Source organism: Microcebus murinus, chromosome 18 (genome assembly GCF_040939455.1).
Source record: "Microcebus murinus isolate Inina chromosome 18, M.murinus_Inina_mat1.0, whole genome shotgun sequence".
NCBI lineage: Eukaryota > Metazoa > Chordata > Mammalia > Primates > Cheirogaleidae > Microcebus > Microcebus murinus.
The window spans coordinates 41,951,878-41,968,572 of NC_134121.1; the positions used below are offsets into that span (position 1 = coordinate 41,951,878).

At 38.6% G+C, this 16,695-nt stretch overlaps 1 protein-coding gene across 1 annotated transcript in view; it reads right to left on the minus strand.

Annotated features, from left to right (window-relative positions):
• IKZF3 (IKAROS family zinc finger 3) overlaps positions 1 to 16,695 on the minus strand; it is a 96,355-nt gene that overhangs the window by 62,972 nt on the left and 16,688 nt on the right. Inside the window, exons 2-3 of the mRNA XM_012765887.3 lie at positions 6,548 to 6,601; positions 3,103 to 3,204 (exon numbers count right to left, since the gene is read on the minus strand). Coding sequence (XP_012621341.2) covers positions 3,103 to 3,204; positions 6,548 to 6,601 — 156 coding nt within the window. The remainder of the gene's footprint in view (positions 1 to 3,102; positions 3,205 to 6,547; positions 6,602 to 16,695) is intronic.

Consider the following 16,695-nt stretch of genomic DNA (forward strand, 5'->3'; position numbering starts at 1 on the left):
CGGTCATGGGGTGGAGAAAAATAGTTTCTAGAACTCCCTGACAAGGAAGCCTCATATACTATGGGTTCAAAACCCATAGCTATTGGCAACGCCCTAACAGGGGCTTCAGTTAGACTGGGAGACTATATGAATAGAAATGTAAGACTTGATAGGATTAAGATGGAGAGTCAGATGAAAATTACAATGTTTAAACAGGCTGTCTGGGAAGAGGTTGTGCTTCCTTTACTTGGAAGTTTTATGGGAACACCGCCCCTACCTAGTATTGTAAAACCAGAACCTGTCAATGAAGTCCTAATGGAGACTACAGTTAGAAATGTAAGGGCTGATGGGATTGAGGTAAAAGTGTGGAAGAAAACTGACATGTCTGAAGTGGTCATGTCTCTTTTACCTGAATGTATTCTGAAGATGGACATCGTGTCTGTCCAGAGAATTGTTTCTATGTAACAGAAGGCATGAAAATCCACCCTTCAAGCAATGTTAAGTAGACATGCTAACCAGGAACAGATAAGATGGTCTGAGCCTATGCAATGAAGAAGAGAAGCTAGAGTGTGGTATGGGCAAATTCTCTGTGATAACTCTATGCGGAGTGTAGACTAGGGCTTAAGGCAAAGGCCTGTGAGTGCTTCTGACTAAAACTGGGGACTTTGGACTAGAGAATTTCCAATTAAGAGGAAATTACTAGCCTGTTATTAAACATTAATTGAAACTGCCCCTATGATTGAAGGACAAAAAATAACCTTAAAATCTAAAATATCAATGATGTCTTGGGTGGGTCAGAGAAATGCTCCAGTGGGGAAGGCAGTGCCCAGAAGAGTTTCATAATAAAATAGTTTACGCTGGATCTTCCCACCTGGGGAATGCGCGGATGAGATACTCAGAGCAGGGAGCCTCTTATCCCCTAGGACTGACTTTGGAACTGTGTGAGGAGCTGCTGGATTCCATTATATCATCACTTGGACAGTGCCCTATGAAGTAGCCTTTGACTGACCAACAAAGAGCTGCTTAGTTTGTGGATGGCAGTGCTAAGGTAAATGGACAAACATCCTGTTTGGAAAACTGTCACTGTTGTTGAAGAAGGTAAAAACAAATCAGCTCAGAGGGCTGCATTATCTGCTGTTCTCCCAGCAGTGATAGAATAATTGAACAATGATCATGCCCTTATGTTTCAGTGTCTACTGAGTCCTGGGTGACGGTCAATGGCAGGAATGGCAATGGAAATGATCTATAAAAGGGATTCCCATATAGGACACAGTCATGGAAATCATGATAGGAATCTGAGGTATGCATTAAAGTAGGACATGCAGATGCCCTACAAAAGAACTCCCTTCCAGGTTCAGAAGGTGATTGGAACAAATGGGTGGCTATCATGGTATGCTTGCTTGAGGTGGCCGCCTCGGTCTGTGAAATGAGTAGACAAGGCGGGAGGGGGGGTGCTGCAGTCATGCAGAAGAAGGGCTGAATTTGGGCATATTCCTCTCGCACCCTCTGAAGCACAAAATGTCAACAAACCATCTGTCTGCCAACAAGAGAGACAGAGACTGCAGATGGCTATGGGGAAGATTCCCGGAAGCGGGATAGGGCAGACAGGGTGGGGCAAGTGGATTGCATTGAGGAACCAATGCAATGACCGAGGGGCTACAAATGGGTTTTGACAAGGAGAAACACTGACTCTGCACTGGGCTTTGCTTACCTGGTGGTGGTAGATGCAAATGGTCAGAATAGCATGAAAGAACCAGGACAGACTGCACCAATGTGGATGCCAAGTCACATTTCTTCACACCAAGGAACACTCTTTATTTACAGCCCGTAATGTCAAACAATGGGCAAAGAGATCTCCTCCTCAGAGGAACAGTTTGATAGAGAATTCCAGAAGACAACTGAAGCATTAGTTATGTAAAATAGGGTGCAGCACAGGCGTGATGGCCTGGTTTACACATTTTCACCTGTGTGTGCTCACACTCAACATGAGCTAAGGGAGTGTCCCTACTAGGTAGATTCCTCTGTTTCTGGCTGATCTAGGGAAGAGTGGATGGGGGAGGATGCTGATATGACTATACAGCCCTTCCCAAGGAGGAGGATGCTGCTATGATGGCCATCCTTCTTTTCCTTCTACACATAACTTCAACCTTTTCTTTCTTGCTAGATGCAGTAGTTGCAGGACCAGGGCTGCAACCGTAAGTGCTAGAAATGAGATGATTCCTACGCAAGAAACTGTAACTATAGCTTTAAACCTTTATGTCAGAATTCCTAAAGGCCTGATTGTGCCTTCGCGCTGTCTGACAAATTGGGGTTAACAATGAATGCAGCTATATTGCCTAGTGGTAGAAACAGCCATTAGTTTGGTACCTATGTAACTCTATCCCACATGTATGATGGGGTGGACTGAGGAAGACGTACTTGCTAGATTAGTATTGCTGCTTGCAATCTTGACCAGCACAGTGGCCAAACCTAATGTTCCTTGCAAAGTTTGGTATAAACAGAGAGAAGGAGGAATAGTAGCTGAGAGTAAAGGAATAAATAAATGGGTTATATAACAAGTCCTGTGAGTCACCCTAGCAAATTATTGACCTGTGGAGTGGGAATCCCTGACTTTGTAGCCAAGTCAGACAGAAGTTCAGGTAACCTGGGGACTTGGTATACTTGAGACTGGTGTCCGAACTGGGGGCAAAAATGTGCATCTGAGCCCCTAACCTATGGGGTCTGCCCTAACACTGGGAGTTCGTATCAGAATTGAATTGAATTGTTGGACATCTAGTTATTGTTCGGACAATTGGAGAATTGGTTTGTGGTGTTAGAAAACACCCCAGACAAAATTCTTTGATAAACATACATTACTTTTATAATGCAAAAAAGTAAAATGAACATTATATTGTAAACGAAGTTAATATAACTTGAACACTAAATAATCAGCTTAAATTGTCAAAATTTGCTGATATCCTATAACTATTAATGAAAATATTTGTGAAATGAACAAAATTTAATCACTCCTAATTAAACCCAAACCCACAAATGCAAATTTTCTTTGGATAGCTTATTTCTTCTTCATTCTTGGCCTTAACCATATCTTAACCATCAGTGCCTAGTCTATACACTATGGCTCACCTCCTATGTCTTCATCTTCATTGGTTGGTCCTTCTGCACTGTCCACATTTTCTATTTCATGAGGTTTGGTTAAATTGTAGTCATTCAAAACTGTTGGACTTTCTAAAAGACAAAAAGAGTTTTAAGTATGCAGTCAATTTTTTTTTTTTTTTGAGACAGAGTTTTGCTCTGTTGCCCAGGCTAGAGTGCTGCGGCATCAGCCTAGCTCTCAGCAACCTCAAACTCCTGGGCTCAAATAATCCTCCTGCCTCAGCCTCCCCAGTGGCTGGGACTACAGGCACATTCCATCACACCTGGGTAATTTTTTCTATTTTTAGTTGCCTGGCTAATTTTTTTTCCTATTTTTAGTAGAAACGGGGTCTCACTCTTGCTCGGGCTGGTCTTGAACTCCTGAGCTCAAGTCATCCTCCCCCCTCGGCCTCTCAGAGTGCTAGGATTACAGGCATGAGGCACTGCATATGGCCTACAATCAACTTTAAAGGATTTTTATAAATATGTATTAAGTAGACCCCCATTTAGTTTTCAGCCTCACATAACCATTTAGTGACAGAGAATATCCCCCTTCATATACACCCAAAAGGGATATATATATATATATGAAAACTCTTGAAGTTCAGAAATATGCCCAGGGTTCATACACCCTTCCATATATACAACTTTCTTACATATAACTCTCACCTGAGTTATAATAATAAAATGCACTCATGTTCCTTCTGGACAAAAATTCCCCCTCCATTGGTACAGCTCATGATATTCAGCATGATACCACTGCTATTGGTGACCAAGAAATATTAATATGTAATAATAAGAAATATTGAGCCTCCAAACACCGGCATGACCAAATTTGGGAAAGATGCTCTCCTAAGAGGAAGGGTGTAAGCTTCTGTATGGCAAATTCTATTTTCCCTTCTGTTCACATTATAAATGTGATTCTGTGGAAAAATATTGGACAATTGGACCCCAAGTTACTTTATTTCTTTGAACATTTACTAAATGCTGACAAGGCTAGAGATATGAATAAGTCATCATGCCTGTCCTCAAGGAGCCCAGACTTTGCAGATATACCTAAGAGAAGCCCACAGTTACAATGCAAGGTAGATTCAGAGAAGGGATTAAAAGAAATACAAAGTGTTAAGGCAGTTTATAAGTGAAAGTGAGCACATAATAAAAGCATGCTTAAATAAACAGCAAAGTTGTTTATTTAAAAATCAAGTTTAGGTTCAGCCTCTGTGGAAAGCAATATGGAGATACCTTAAAGCGATACAAGTAGATCTACCATTTGATCCAAGCAATTCCACTACTGGGCATCTACCCAAAAGATCAAATGACACTACAAATGGGACACCTGCACTCGAATGTTTACAGCAGCACAGTTCACAATTGCAAAGGTGTGGAAACAACCCAGGTGCCCATCAATACATGAGTGGATTACTAAAATGTGGTATATGTATACCATGGAGTACTACTCAGCTTTAAGAAACAATGGTGATATAGCACCTCTTGTATTTTCCTGGATAGAGCTGGAACCCATTCTACTAAGTGAAGTATCTCAAGAATGGAAAAACAAGCACCACATGTACTCACCAGCAAATTGGTATTAACGGATCAACACCTAAGTGGACATATAGGAAATACATTTATTGGATATTGGGCGGGTGGGAGGGGGGAGGAGGAGACGGGTATATACAAACATAATGAGTGAGATGTGCAACGTTTGGGGGATGGTCACACTTGAAGCTCTGACTCGAGGGAGCAGGGGGGCATGGGCAATATATGTAATCTTAACATTTGTACCCCCATAATATGCTGAAATAAAAAATAAGTAAATAAAAAATGAAGTTTAAGGAAAATATAATTTTGCATAATAGATACTTATAATACTGGAAGAAAAAAAAGGAACAATTTAGCTGCAATTATTCTCACATATAAGCTTAGCAGCTTAACAAAAAATGATAGCAGAAGAAATGAACTGAAAATTCACCCATTTTCTATCCAACTCCTTCCCAGTACGCAATAGAATATTTACTACATACCTATTAATGCAACAAATAGTCAAAGACACTGAATAATGGAGCATCTAAGTAGGGCTGCAGTAGGGGAGGTGACTAGGAACCCTGTAGTGACATTCCTTTCAGCAGTAGCCATGACCAAACCCATGGAACAGGACATTTGCTGGAATGCAGGACTGAAATGGAAACATGTTTCATAAAATCCATCACTAAGAGGCCTTGTAAATGTGGTCAACAGGGACCCATTTTTTGTTTATGAATATCTAAAGTTTCTAATTTCTGCATATTATAATGCATAGACTATAAACTCTAAGATACTGATCTAGACAGTGGTCCACTTTTCTCAAGCCTGAAATGAGTAAAATATATTGCACACCGGAACAATTAATATGAGGTTCAAATTCAATTAAAATATGAGGTTACAACTCACAGTAATACAAAAAGGCACTTAAGTGATAAATTTTGTAACATAACATAAGTTTTGATTCAAACAAAGTGAGTTAATGAAAAAAATGTAAAAGTTATTTTTAGGAAATAAAATTATTTTAAATGTTTACTGTATATTCTAGAGCATGAGTCAGCAAACTATGGCCTGAGGGCCAAGTCTGACCATAGTCTGTTTTTGTATGGGCCCAGGAGGTAGAAATAGTTTTAAAATTTTTAAAGGGTTATAAAAAATACAAAGAAGAACATGCAACAGAGACCATATGTGGCCTGCAAAGTCTAAAATATTTACTAGCTGGCTCTTTACAAAAACATTTTCTGACCACTTTTCTAGAGCAAACAGCACAAGTCATTCAAACATAAGCTACTCTATTATTCAACAAAAACTGTCTTTATCCAAACCAATCAGTTGAAAAATTAAAAAAAGAAAAAAACCCAGTGATCAACATTAGGCAGAATATGGTTGGGCCCTATGATGCTAAAGAACTTACATAAGGCCGAGCGAGGTGGCTCACACCTGTAATCCTAGCACTCTGGGAGGCCAAGGCAGGTGCATTGCTCAAGGTCAGGAGTTCGAAACCAGCCTGAGCAAGAGCAAGACCTCGTTTCTACTATAAATACAAAGAAAATTAATTGGCCAACTAAAATATATATAAAAAATTAGCCAGGCATGGTGGCACATGCCTGTAGTCCCAGCTACTTGAGAGGCTGAGGCAGAAGGATAGCTTGAGCCCAGGAGTTTGAGGTTTCTGTGAGCTAGGCTGATGCCACGGCACTCACTCTAGCCTGGGCAACAAAGCAAGACTCTGTCTCAAAAAAAAAAAGAACTTACATGATCTAAAATGGGTAAGTTTTTTTTAATCAGAAGAGACAACCACATTTTTAAAAAACACATTTCCATAGCATTTTTAATATAATCAGAATAAGCATGTTCCTTTTTTTTGGTATTTTTAGTAAAGGTATATTTATAGAGAGGAAAGACCTCATGTTACCTGTGGGCACAGACTGCTCCTGAGCGCTTTTCAGGTCTACATTAGGTTGTATATCTGAAAAGAAAGAGGTTATAAATATTAGCTACTTTGGGTACATTTCTACAGATTTGAGCATTCCAAATTTAATAAGGATATCATTTTGGAAAACTTAGCAAAATTCCTTTTTCAAAGCAGGACTAATCCTCCTCAATACTCTTTCTAAAAGTGTCTCAAGGAGGATGAAAGAAAGTATTGATCCAGCAATGCTACTCTAAGAACGTTCTGTCAGAGATCTATTAATACTTACACCATAAACAACAAGCAAAAAGTGGGTCCCCTTAGAGCGAATTTCAGATACCATGTATTCTTCCCCCAAATATTGTATTGTGAATATTCTCGAACATATAAAAAGTTAAAAGAACTGCACAGTGAACACCCAATATCCACCAATCAGATTCTACAATTAACATTTTGCATTTTTGCTTTATCACATACCTTTCCTACTTATTAATCACTCAATCCAGCCATCAAATCTTAATTCTTTGATGCACTTCAAAATAAGCTGCACAGAACGGTACACTTGACTCCTAACACTTCCACATGCGTATTATTAACTAGAATTCAATATCTGTTTATAAGATTTTTAAGGTAAAATTTATATACAGTGAAAGCACAGATCTTAAGTGTACCATTCAGTGAGTTTTTAAAAATGCATATTTTTGTGTAACACAAACCCCTATCAACATACAGAACATCGTCACGATCCCAGAAAAGTTCCCTCATGTCTCTTCCTAGTCAAGCCCCACCCACATACTACAGACACAACCACTATTTTGATTTCTTTCCACCATAGACAAGTTTAGCCTATTTTAGAACTCTATAAAAATGGAATCACACAGACATATGGTATAAACTCTTTTGCCTGAGGCTTCTTTCACTCAACATAATGTTTTGAGACACATCCATCCTGTGGTGTTTGTTGTTCACTCTTTTTTATTGCTTAGTAGTATTCCATCATATGACTATCCCAGTTTATCCATTCTTCTGTCGATGGACACCTAGACTGTTTCCAGTTTGGGCTATTATGAATAAAACTACGACGATATTTCTTTTTTAATAATAAACTTTTAAATTTTAGAATAGTTTTAAATTTACAGAAAAATTGCAAAGATAGTACAGAGAGTTCCCATACACCCCATACCCAATTTACCTTATTATTAACATATGGCTATGATACATTTGTTATAATTAATGAACAAATATTGATACATCATTACTAAGTATTCAGATTTCCTTAGTTTTCATCTAATGTCCTTTTTGTGTTCCAGGATGTCATCCAGGATCTCCCATTAGATTTAACCATCATGTCTCCTTAGGCTCCTCTTGGTTGGGATAGTTTCTCAGACTTTCTTTGTTTTGCTGATAACCTTGACGGTTTTGAAGAGTACTGGTCAGGAATTTTGTCCCTCAATTGGGATTTGTTTTTCTCATGATTAGATGGGGATATGATCATCCTTGTTCAAGTCTTTTGCTCATTTTTATTAGTTTGTGTATATTTTTATTGTTTTAGGAGTTCTTTATAGATTATCAATATCGATCCTTTGTCAGATATATATTTTGGTAATATCTTCTTCTAGTCTGTGACTTGCTTATTTGTTTTATTTTATTTAATAGTGTCTTGATATCCACAAGTTTTATTATTATTATTATTATTATTATTATTTATTTATTTTAGAGACAGAGTCTCACTTTGTTCTCCAGGCTAGAGTGAGTGCCATGGAATCAGCCTAGCTCACAGCAACCTCAATCTCCTGGGCTCAAGCAATCCTCCTGCCTCAGCCTCCCGAATAGCTGGGACTATAGGCATGCGTCACCATGCCCGGTTAATTTTTTTTTTGTATGTATATTTTTAGTTGGTCAATTAATTTCTTTCTACTTTTAGTAGAAATGAGGTCTCCCTCAGGCAGATTTTGAACTCCTGACCTCGAGCAATCCGCCCACTTCGGCCTCCCAGATCCACAAGTTTTAAATTTTGAAGTTTACTGTATCAATTTTTAAATGGATATTGCTTTGTTACAACTTACTTAAGAAAATTTTATCATCCCCAATTTGTGACGATATTCTCTCGTTTTCTTCTATAAGTTTCATAGTTTTGGCTTTTATGTTTCACTCTATGATCCATACTGAGTACATTTTCTTCTTCTAAGTGTGAGGCGGAATTTGAGCTTCATTATTTTCCACATGGACATTCAGTTGTTCCAGCACTATGTGTTGAAAAGACTTTTCTTCCTCCATTGGATTGCTTTGGTGCCTTTGTCAAAACTCAAATGACTTTAAGAGTACAGGTTTAATTTTTAGTTCTTTATTCTGCTCCAGTGATATACTATCTATCATTACACCAGTACCATTATGTCTTGATGCTACATAGGAAAGCTGTGAAGTCAGGTAGTGTAAACCTTCAACTTTGTTCTCCTTCTTAATGTTTCTTTGGCTACTTTACATCCTTTGCAATCTCATATAAATTTTAGGATAAGATTGTTTATTTCTTAAAACTCAAGAGGGATTATAATTGGAATTGCATCGATCAGTTTGAGTCTTAAAAATGAGTTTTGCAATCCATGAACATGATACTTCTCGCCACTTATTTAGGTCTTCTTCAATTTCCCTGAACAATGTTTTGTAGTTTTGATATACAGGTTTTACATGTTTTTTGTTAAATTTATTTCTAAATATTATGTTTTATGATGTTATTATAAGTGAAGTCTAAATATTTTGTTTACAGTTAGTATATACAAATATAATTGATTTTTGCATATTGACCTTGTATACTGAGATCTTACTAGATTAATTTATTCATTTATGGAGTTGTTTGGTATATTCCTTAGGATTTTCAATGTAAGTAATCATGTCATCTGCAAAATGAGATGATTTCATGTCTTCCTTTCCAATTTTTATGCCTTCAATTTCTTCTCTTGCTTTATTGCACGGCTGGAATTGCTAGTACAATGGAATAGAAGGGATGAGAGTGGACATCCTTGCCTTGTTCCCAGTCTTAGAAGGAAAATGTTCAATATTTTGTCATAAATTATGATTTTAACTGTAGGTTTTCCATAGAGCCCAAGAAGTTTCGATTACAAATTTGCTAAGGGTTTTTTGTTAGTTTCTTTGTTTGTTTTGAGACAGGGTCTTACTCTGTTGCCTGGCTAGGGTGCAGTAACCTAGCTCACAGCAACCTCGAACTCCTGGGCTCAAGTGCTCCTCTTGCCTCAGCTTCCCAAGTAGCTGGGACTACAGGCATGTGCCACCATGCCTGGCTGATTTTTCTACTTTTATGTAGAGCCAGTGTCTTGCTCTTTCTCAGGCTGGTCTCAAACTCCTGGCTTCAAGTGATCCTCTGTCCTTGGCCTCCCAAAGTGCTAGGTTGCTAAGAGTTTTTGAAATCATAAATGAATGTAGAACTTTGTCAAATACTTTTTCTGCATCTATTGAAATTATATATTTTTTCCTCATTTATTCTATTAATTTGGTGAATTACTTTGATTCCAAAGTATAAGAGATACTGAGACAAAACCTGGGATAAATTCCTGGGATTATTAAATCATTTGCACTCCTGGGATAAACCCCTGCTTGGTTATAACATATTTTCTGTTTTATGTATTGCTGGTTCCAATTACCAATAGCATATTAAGGATTTAAAAAAAATTTGTTTGCCTTATCTGCCTAGTTTATTAAAGATTTATGCATCTATGTTTGTGAGTAATTTGGGCCTATAATTTTCTTTCCTTTAATGTCTTCTTTAGGTTTTGGTATCAGAGTTTGGTAGTATTCCTTCCTCCTTTATTTTTCTGAAAGACTTGGATGAGATTAATTTCATATTCTCTTTATATGTTTGATACAATTCACCTGTGATACCCTTCGGGCCTGGAGTTTTCTTTTGATAATAATTTTCATTTCTTTAATAGATATAAGCCCATTCTGATTTTTAAAAATTCCATTTTGTATTATTTTTGGCAAGTTGTATTTTTCAAAGAATTTTTCCACTTTAAGTTGTCAAATTTATTGGCATCAAATTGTTTGTAACATTTGCTCGTTATTCTTTTAATATCTATAGGATCTACAGTTATATTTTCTTTTCATTTTTTATATTGCTAATTTGTATTGCTTTTTCCTGGTTATCTGTTTTTATAAAAATATTTTCAAAGAACCAATTTCTGGCTTGCATAATTGTCTCTATTGTTTGCCAGTTTTCAATGTTATTGATTTCTTCTCTTTATTATTTTCTTCCTTCTATTTCCTTTGGACTTAATTTACTCTTTTTCTGGCCTCTTAGGTGAAACTTTAGTGACTGATTTCATTCTTTTTTTCTATAATAATTATAAGCATTTAAAGCTACAAGTGTTCATCTAAGCGTGCTTTAATTGTATCTCATAAATTTTTTTTTTTTTGAGACAGAGTCTCACTTTGTTGTCCAGGCTAGAGTGAGTGCCGTGGCGTCAGCCTAGCTCACAGCAACCTCAAACTCCTGGGCTCAAGCGATCCTCCTGCCTCAGCCTCCCGAGTAGCTAGGACTACAGGCATGCGCCACCATGCCCGGCTAATTTTTTTATATATATATCAGTTGGCAAATTAATTTCTTTCTATTTATAGTAGAGACGGGGTCTCGCTCTTGCTCAGGCTGGTATTGAACTCCTGACCTTGAGCAATCCGCCCGCCTCGGCCTCCCAAGAGCTAGGATTACAGGCGTGAGCCACAGCGCCCGGCTATCTCATAAATTTTGATGTTTCATTTTCATTATCAAAACCCAAGCAGGGTGAGAGGAATGTCCACAGGAGGAATGCGGGAAGTCCAGGGTGGGCTGCTGAAGACCAACCAGCATAATGCGCCCATAGTGTGGGCAGTCTGGGTGAGGGAAAGAGGTTTCTGCATGGAGGGACAGACAGCATCGGAAGGCAGAGACGGAACAGGTAAGGAGGACGGGGGAGTGCCTGACTTAGAGTGCTGGAGTCTGAGAGGGATGAAGAGGGCGCCCACGCTAAGGGACAGGCTAGCATGGGAAGTCGGAGCCTGGGCATAACAAGGACATCTATGCATCTATGGGGAAGGTCTGGTGTGGGGTTTCAGAGCCTAAAAAGGGTGAATGGGATGCTCACATTAGGAGAGTGGGGGCTGGCAGCATGGAGCCCAAATGGAATGAGAAGAACTTCTATGCACCAGAGTAATCCAAGGAAAAGTGCCAAAACTTGAGTAGGGGGAAGAGGGCACCCATATTTTAGGGGCATTCTTGCATCAGGATGTCAAAGTCCAAGCAGTGGAGAAGCATGTCCACTCAAAGTGGAGGCTATGGTATGGGGGGTCAGGGCCAAATGAGGCAAAGAAAGCATCTGTGCCAAATAGGAGATGGCAGCAGCAATGGAGGACTGGTTATATTAAGGTGGATTGAGCAAATAAGTAAATATAATAAGGATAATAAGAGCCAGGTTTCTCTGTCAGAGAAGAGAGTTACAAATATGGAAACCTGTGGTACTGTATTGGAATTGGAGGCCCTGGCATGAACTCATGGCTTCCATTATATATAAAAAGATATAAAATATAGATGTAAATGTGTGCATATGGGTCTATACCCTTAGCCTTGTCCACTGAGGGTTTCCAAGAGCAGTGACACTACAACAGCTTCTAGCATCCAGATATTAACTTCTAAATATCATTCTCTACTTAAAGGAACGAGTCTCCTTTGAGAGGTGGCTGGTTCCAGGGTTGGAACAGGAAAAATACAAGATAAGTCTGGAACATTTTGCTGTGCCAAGGAGCAAGGAAGTGCTCACAGAATGAGGTGGATATCTTAAAAGGTTATAGAAGTTGGCCACGTGTGTGTAATCCCGGTGATTCAGGAGGCTGAGGCGGGAGAAGCACTTGAGCCCAGGAGTTCAAGACCAGACTAGGCAACATAGTGAGACCCCCATCTCTAAAAAGAGAAAAAAAGAAATAAAAAATTAGCCAGACATGGTGGTGTGTGCCTTTAGTCCCAGCTACTTGGGAGGCTGAGGCAGGAAGATCACTTGAGCCCAGGAGTTCGAGGGTGCAGAGAGCTATGACTGTGCCACTACCCTCCAGCCTGGGCAACAGAATAAGACCCTGTCTCCAAAAAAGATATAGAAGTCATCTTGAAAGGGTTTCCTCTAGCCAAATCTGGGATGAGAGAGTATCAAAATAATAATTATAGTATTAGATTATAACCCATTGAACAAAACCAGATACTATTGAGTCCATTCTTATTAATAAGAGAATAAACTGAAAATCTGATGACAAATGCGATAAGCATATGGTGCTTATCTCCAAAAATATGTATTAATTATAAAGTTAAAAGAGTACCTGGTTACAAGTGGATCTACCATTTGATCCAAGCAATTCCACTACTGGGCATCTACCCAAAAGATCAAAAGTCACTTTATGAAAAAGACACCTGCACTCGAATGTTTATAGCAGCACAATTCACAATTGCAAAGCTGTGGAAACAACCCAAGTGCCCATCAATTCATGAGTGGATTACTAAAATGTGGTATATGTATACCATGGAATACTACTCAGCTTTAAGAAACAATGGTGATATAGCACCTCTTGTATATTCCTGGCTAGAGCTGGAACCCATTTTACGAAGTATCTCAAGAATGGAAAAACCAGCACCACATGTACTCACCAGCAAATTGTTATTAACAGATCAACACCTAAGTGGACATATAGGAGTAACACTTATCGGGTGTCGGGCAGGTAGGAGGGGGTGGAGGGGATGGGTATATACAACCAATGAGTAAGATGTGCAACATATGGGGGATGGACACACTTGAAGCTCTTACTCTAGGGGGGAGGGGCATGGGCAATATATGTAACCTTAACACTTGTACCCCCATAATACACTAAAATAAATTTTTAAAAAAAGAGTACCTGTATAGTGGAGAAGCCTGTTTGCCACCACTGTAACTGAGCAAAGTTACATGTGATCACATCAGTAACGAGACAAATGAAAATTATGTGCTGCCTGATAGTGACAAGAACACAGCAACACTTTTGTGATACTCCTGCCAAATAAGCATAACATGAATCAATGAGGAAACAAACAGACTCTAACTGAGGGATGGTTCACAAAGCAACTGGTTTGTAATCCTCAAAAGTGTCCATGTCATGAAAGACTGAGGAACTGTTCCAGACCGAAGGCGAGTGAAGAGACATGGCAACTAAATGCAATACGTGATTCTGGACTGAAATCTCCTGCAGTAAACAACATGAGGGAGAAACCTGGATGGGGGCTGAGGATTAAACAGCAGTAATTCATCAATGTCAATTTCATGGTTTTGATGGTCATACTGTGGTTACCTAGGAGAAGGTAGGACATACACACTAAAGTATTTGAGGGTTACAGGGCATTATGTCAGCAACTTACTCTCAAATTCTGTGAAAAAAATAGTTTTTTGATTGTATTGCAACTTTTCTGTAAGTTTGATAGTGCTGGTTTTTTTTAAGTCGAAAAAAACTGCTAACTGAAACTTTCAACTGCACACTGAAAGGATTCTTAACAGGAAAAAAATAAAGAAAACTAGCTCAAAGGTTTCACATGAGCAACCTTTATGTGGGAATATCTTTTAGTGACTACACAGCAAGGTGGCTTTTGATTTGGTGAACTAAAGGCAAAAAGTCCTGGTCCCCTGAACCTTTTAAACCCTCTGACAGTGACATTTAAATAGCTCTCAATATTTTTTCAAGAACCCTCAGTGTATCGTAAATAACACCAGAAGTAACTTAGTATAGCTTCTAAATGAAGACAGCAATTCTGACTACCTTAGTGTTCATAACTTAAAAGAGTCATTAAAACCATCTATAGTCAGGCCACATGACTGTTGTTCTTAAGTACTAAGAAATACTTAAAACACAAGGCCAAAAAAGATGGAAATACATTTTCTCCCTAAACTTAAAGATCTTTACAAGAACATGAAGCCCATTCAAAGATAATAGTGGATTGATGGTGAAGGAATTCCCAGCTTGTTCAATATTTCTAAATGCAGCAAGAACTTTTTAGTTTTTAATTAATCATTTTATAATTTCTTTACACTTCCTACCCCCCCCCACAAAAACCCACAAAAAGTTTGATGGGGTCTTTTTAATGTGTAGGCAGTCAACACAGCTTTAAAATATTTTCCAAAAGAATGATCTAGAAAGCTAAGTAGAAAGGGTCCCTATATTGCCTTTGATAAAAATATAGTTTCACAGGACCAGCACAGTAGTTCACGCCTATAATGCTAGCACTTTGGGAGGCTGAGGCAGGAGGATCGCTTGAGGCCAGGAGTTCCAGACCAGCCTGAGCAACATAGTGAGACCCCATCTCTACAAAAATAAGAAAAAATATCAGCCAGGCATGGTGGCATATGCCTGTAGTCTCAGCTATTCAGGAGGCTGAAGCAGGAAGATCACTTGAGCCCAAGATTTTGAGTTTCCAATGAGCTATGATGATGCTACTGCACTCTAGCCCAGGAGACAGAGCAAGACCTTGTCAAAAAGAAGGAAGAAAGGAAGGAAGGGAGGGAGGAGGGAAGAAAGGAAGGAAGGGAGGGAGGAAGGAAGGGAGGGAGGGAGGGAGGGAGGGAGGGAGGGAGGGAGGGAGGGAGGGAAGGGAAGGAAAGAAGGAAGGAAAATACATAGTTTCCTGTATTGATGTTTATACATATGAGGTGAAAATGATGGAAGAATCTTAGAGTGGGTTAATTTTGTTGAAATATTAACCTCATCAATTTTCTCCATCTCTCCCAATACTTGAACAGGTAAAGAGTGCTCCTGCCCCCAGCTATTCCCTCTGACTGTAATGCTCCTCCCCCAGAAGCCACCCGGCTTACTTCTCTTCATTCAGGTGTCTTCTTAAATGTCACCTTATCAAGTAAGCTTTACCTAATTATCCTATATAAAATGTCATCTTCCATTGTCACTCTTTGCTCTTATCTTGCTTTGTTTTTCTTCATTATCACCATCTTTCATTTTATTTTTATGTGTCTCTCCCCACCAGAATGTAAGCTCCACGAGAACAGGTATGTTGTCTGTTTTGTACAAAAGTTTCTGTTACATGGATACACTATAATGCTGAAGTCAGGGCTTTCACTGTGCCCGCAACAAAAAGGAATGAAATAATGTCATTCGTAGCAACTTTGTTTTTTACATTTTTCAATGGTTGAGAACAAATCAGAGGAATATTATTTCATGATACTTGAAAGCTTTATGAAATTAAAATTTCAGTGTCCATCAATAAAGTTTTATTGGAACACTCATTTAAGTACTGTTTTTGGTTAATTTTGTACAACAGCAGAGTTGAAGGGTTGCAACAGGGACTGTATGATCCTCAAAGCCTAAAACATTCACTATCTGGTCCTTTACAGAAAAGGTTTGGGGAGCACTGTTCTAGGTCTATTACCAATACTAATATAGCACTATCCAATACAGCAGGCACTAGTCACATGTGGCTATTTGTTTAAATTTAAATTAATTGAAATACAAAATTTCCTTTCTCAGTCACACCAGCCACATTCCAAGCACTCAGCAGAACATGTGGCTAGTGGCTTCCATATTGTATGGTACATATTAAGAACATTTTCATTGTCACACAAAGTTCTACTGCACAGCACTGCTCTGGAGTCTACACTCTCTCAATGCTGCTTAGGATACCACTGCAAAGCTATTTAAACATTAAAAACTTTGGATCAGTGCAGCACTATTCATAATAGCCAAGATATGGAATCAACCTAAGGGTCCATCAGCAGATGAATGGATAAGGAAAATGTGGTATCTATACACAATGGAACACTATTCAGCCTTAAAAAGAAGGAAATTCTGTCATTTTTGACAACCTGGATGAACCTGGAAGGCATCATGTTAAGTGAAATAAGCCAGGCACCAAAAGACAAATACTGTATAGTCTCATATGTGTGGAAGCTAAAAAAGTCAAACCCATAGAAGGAAAGAGTAGAATGACAATTGTCAAGGGTTGGGGGTGGGGGAAATGGGGAGATGTTGATCAAAAGGTACAAAGTTTCAGTTAGACATGAGGAATACGTTTTTTTGAGATCTACTGCACAGCAGGGTGACTATAGTTAATAATAATGTATTATATATTTCAAAATTGCTAAGACAGCAAA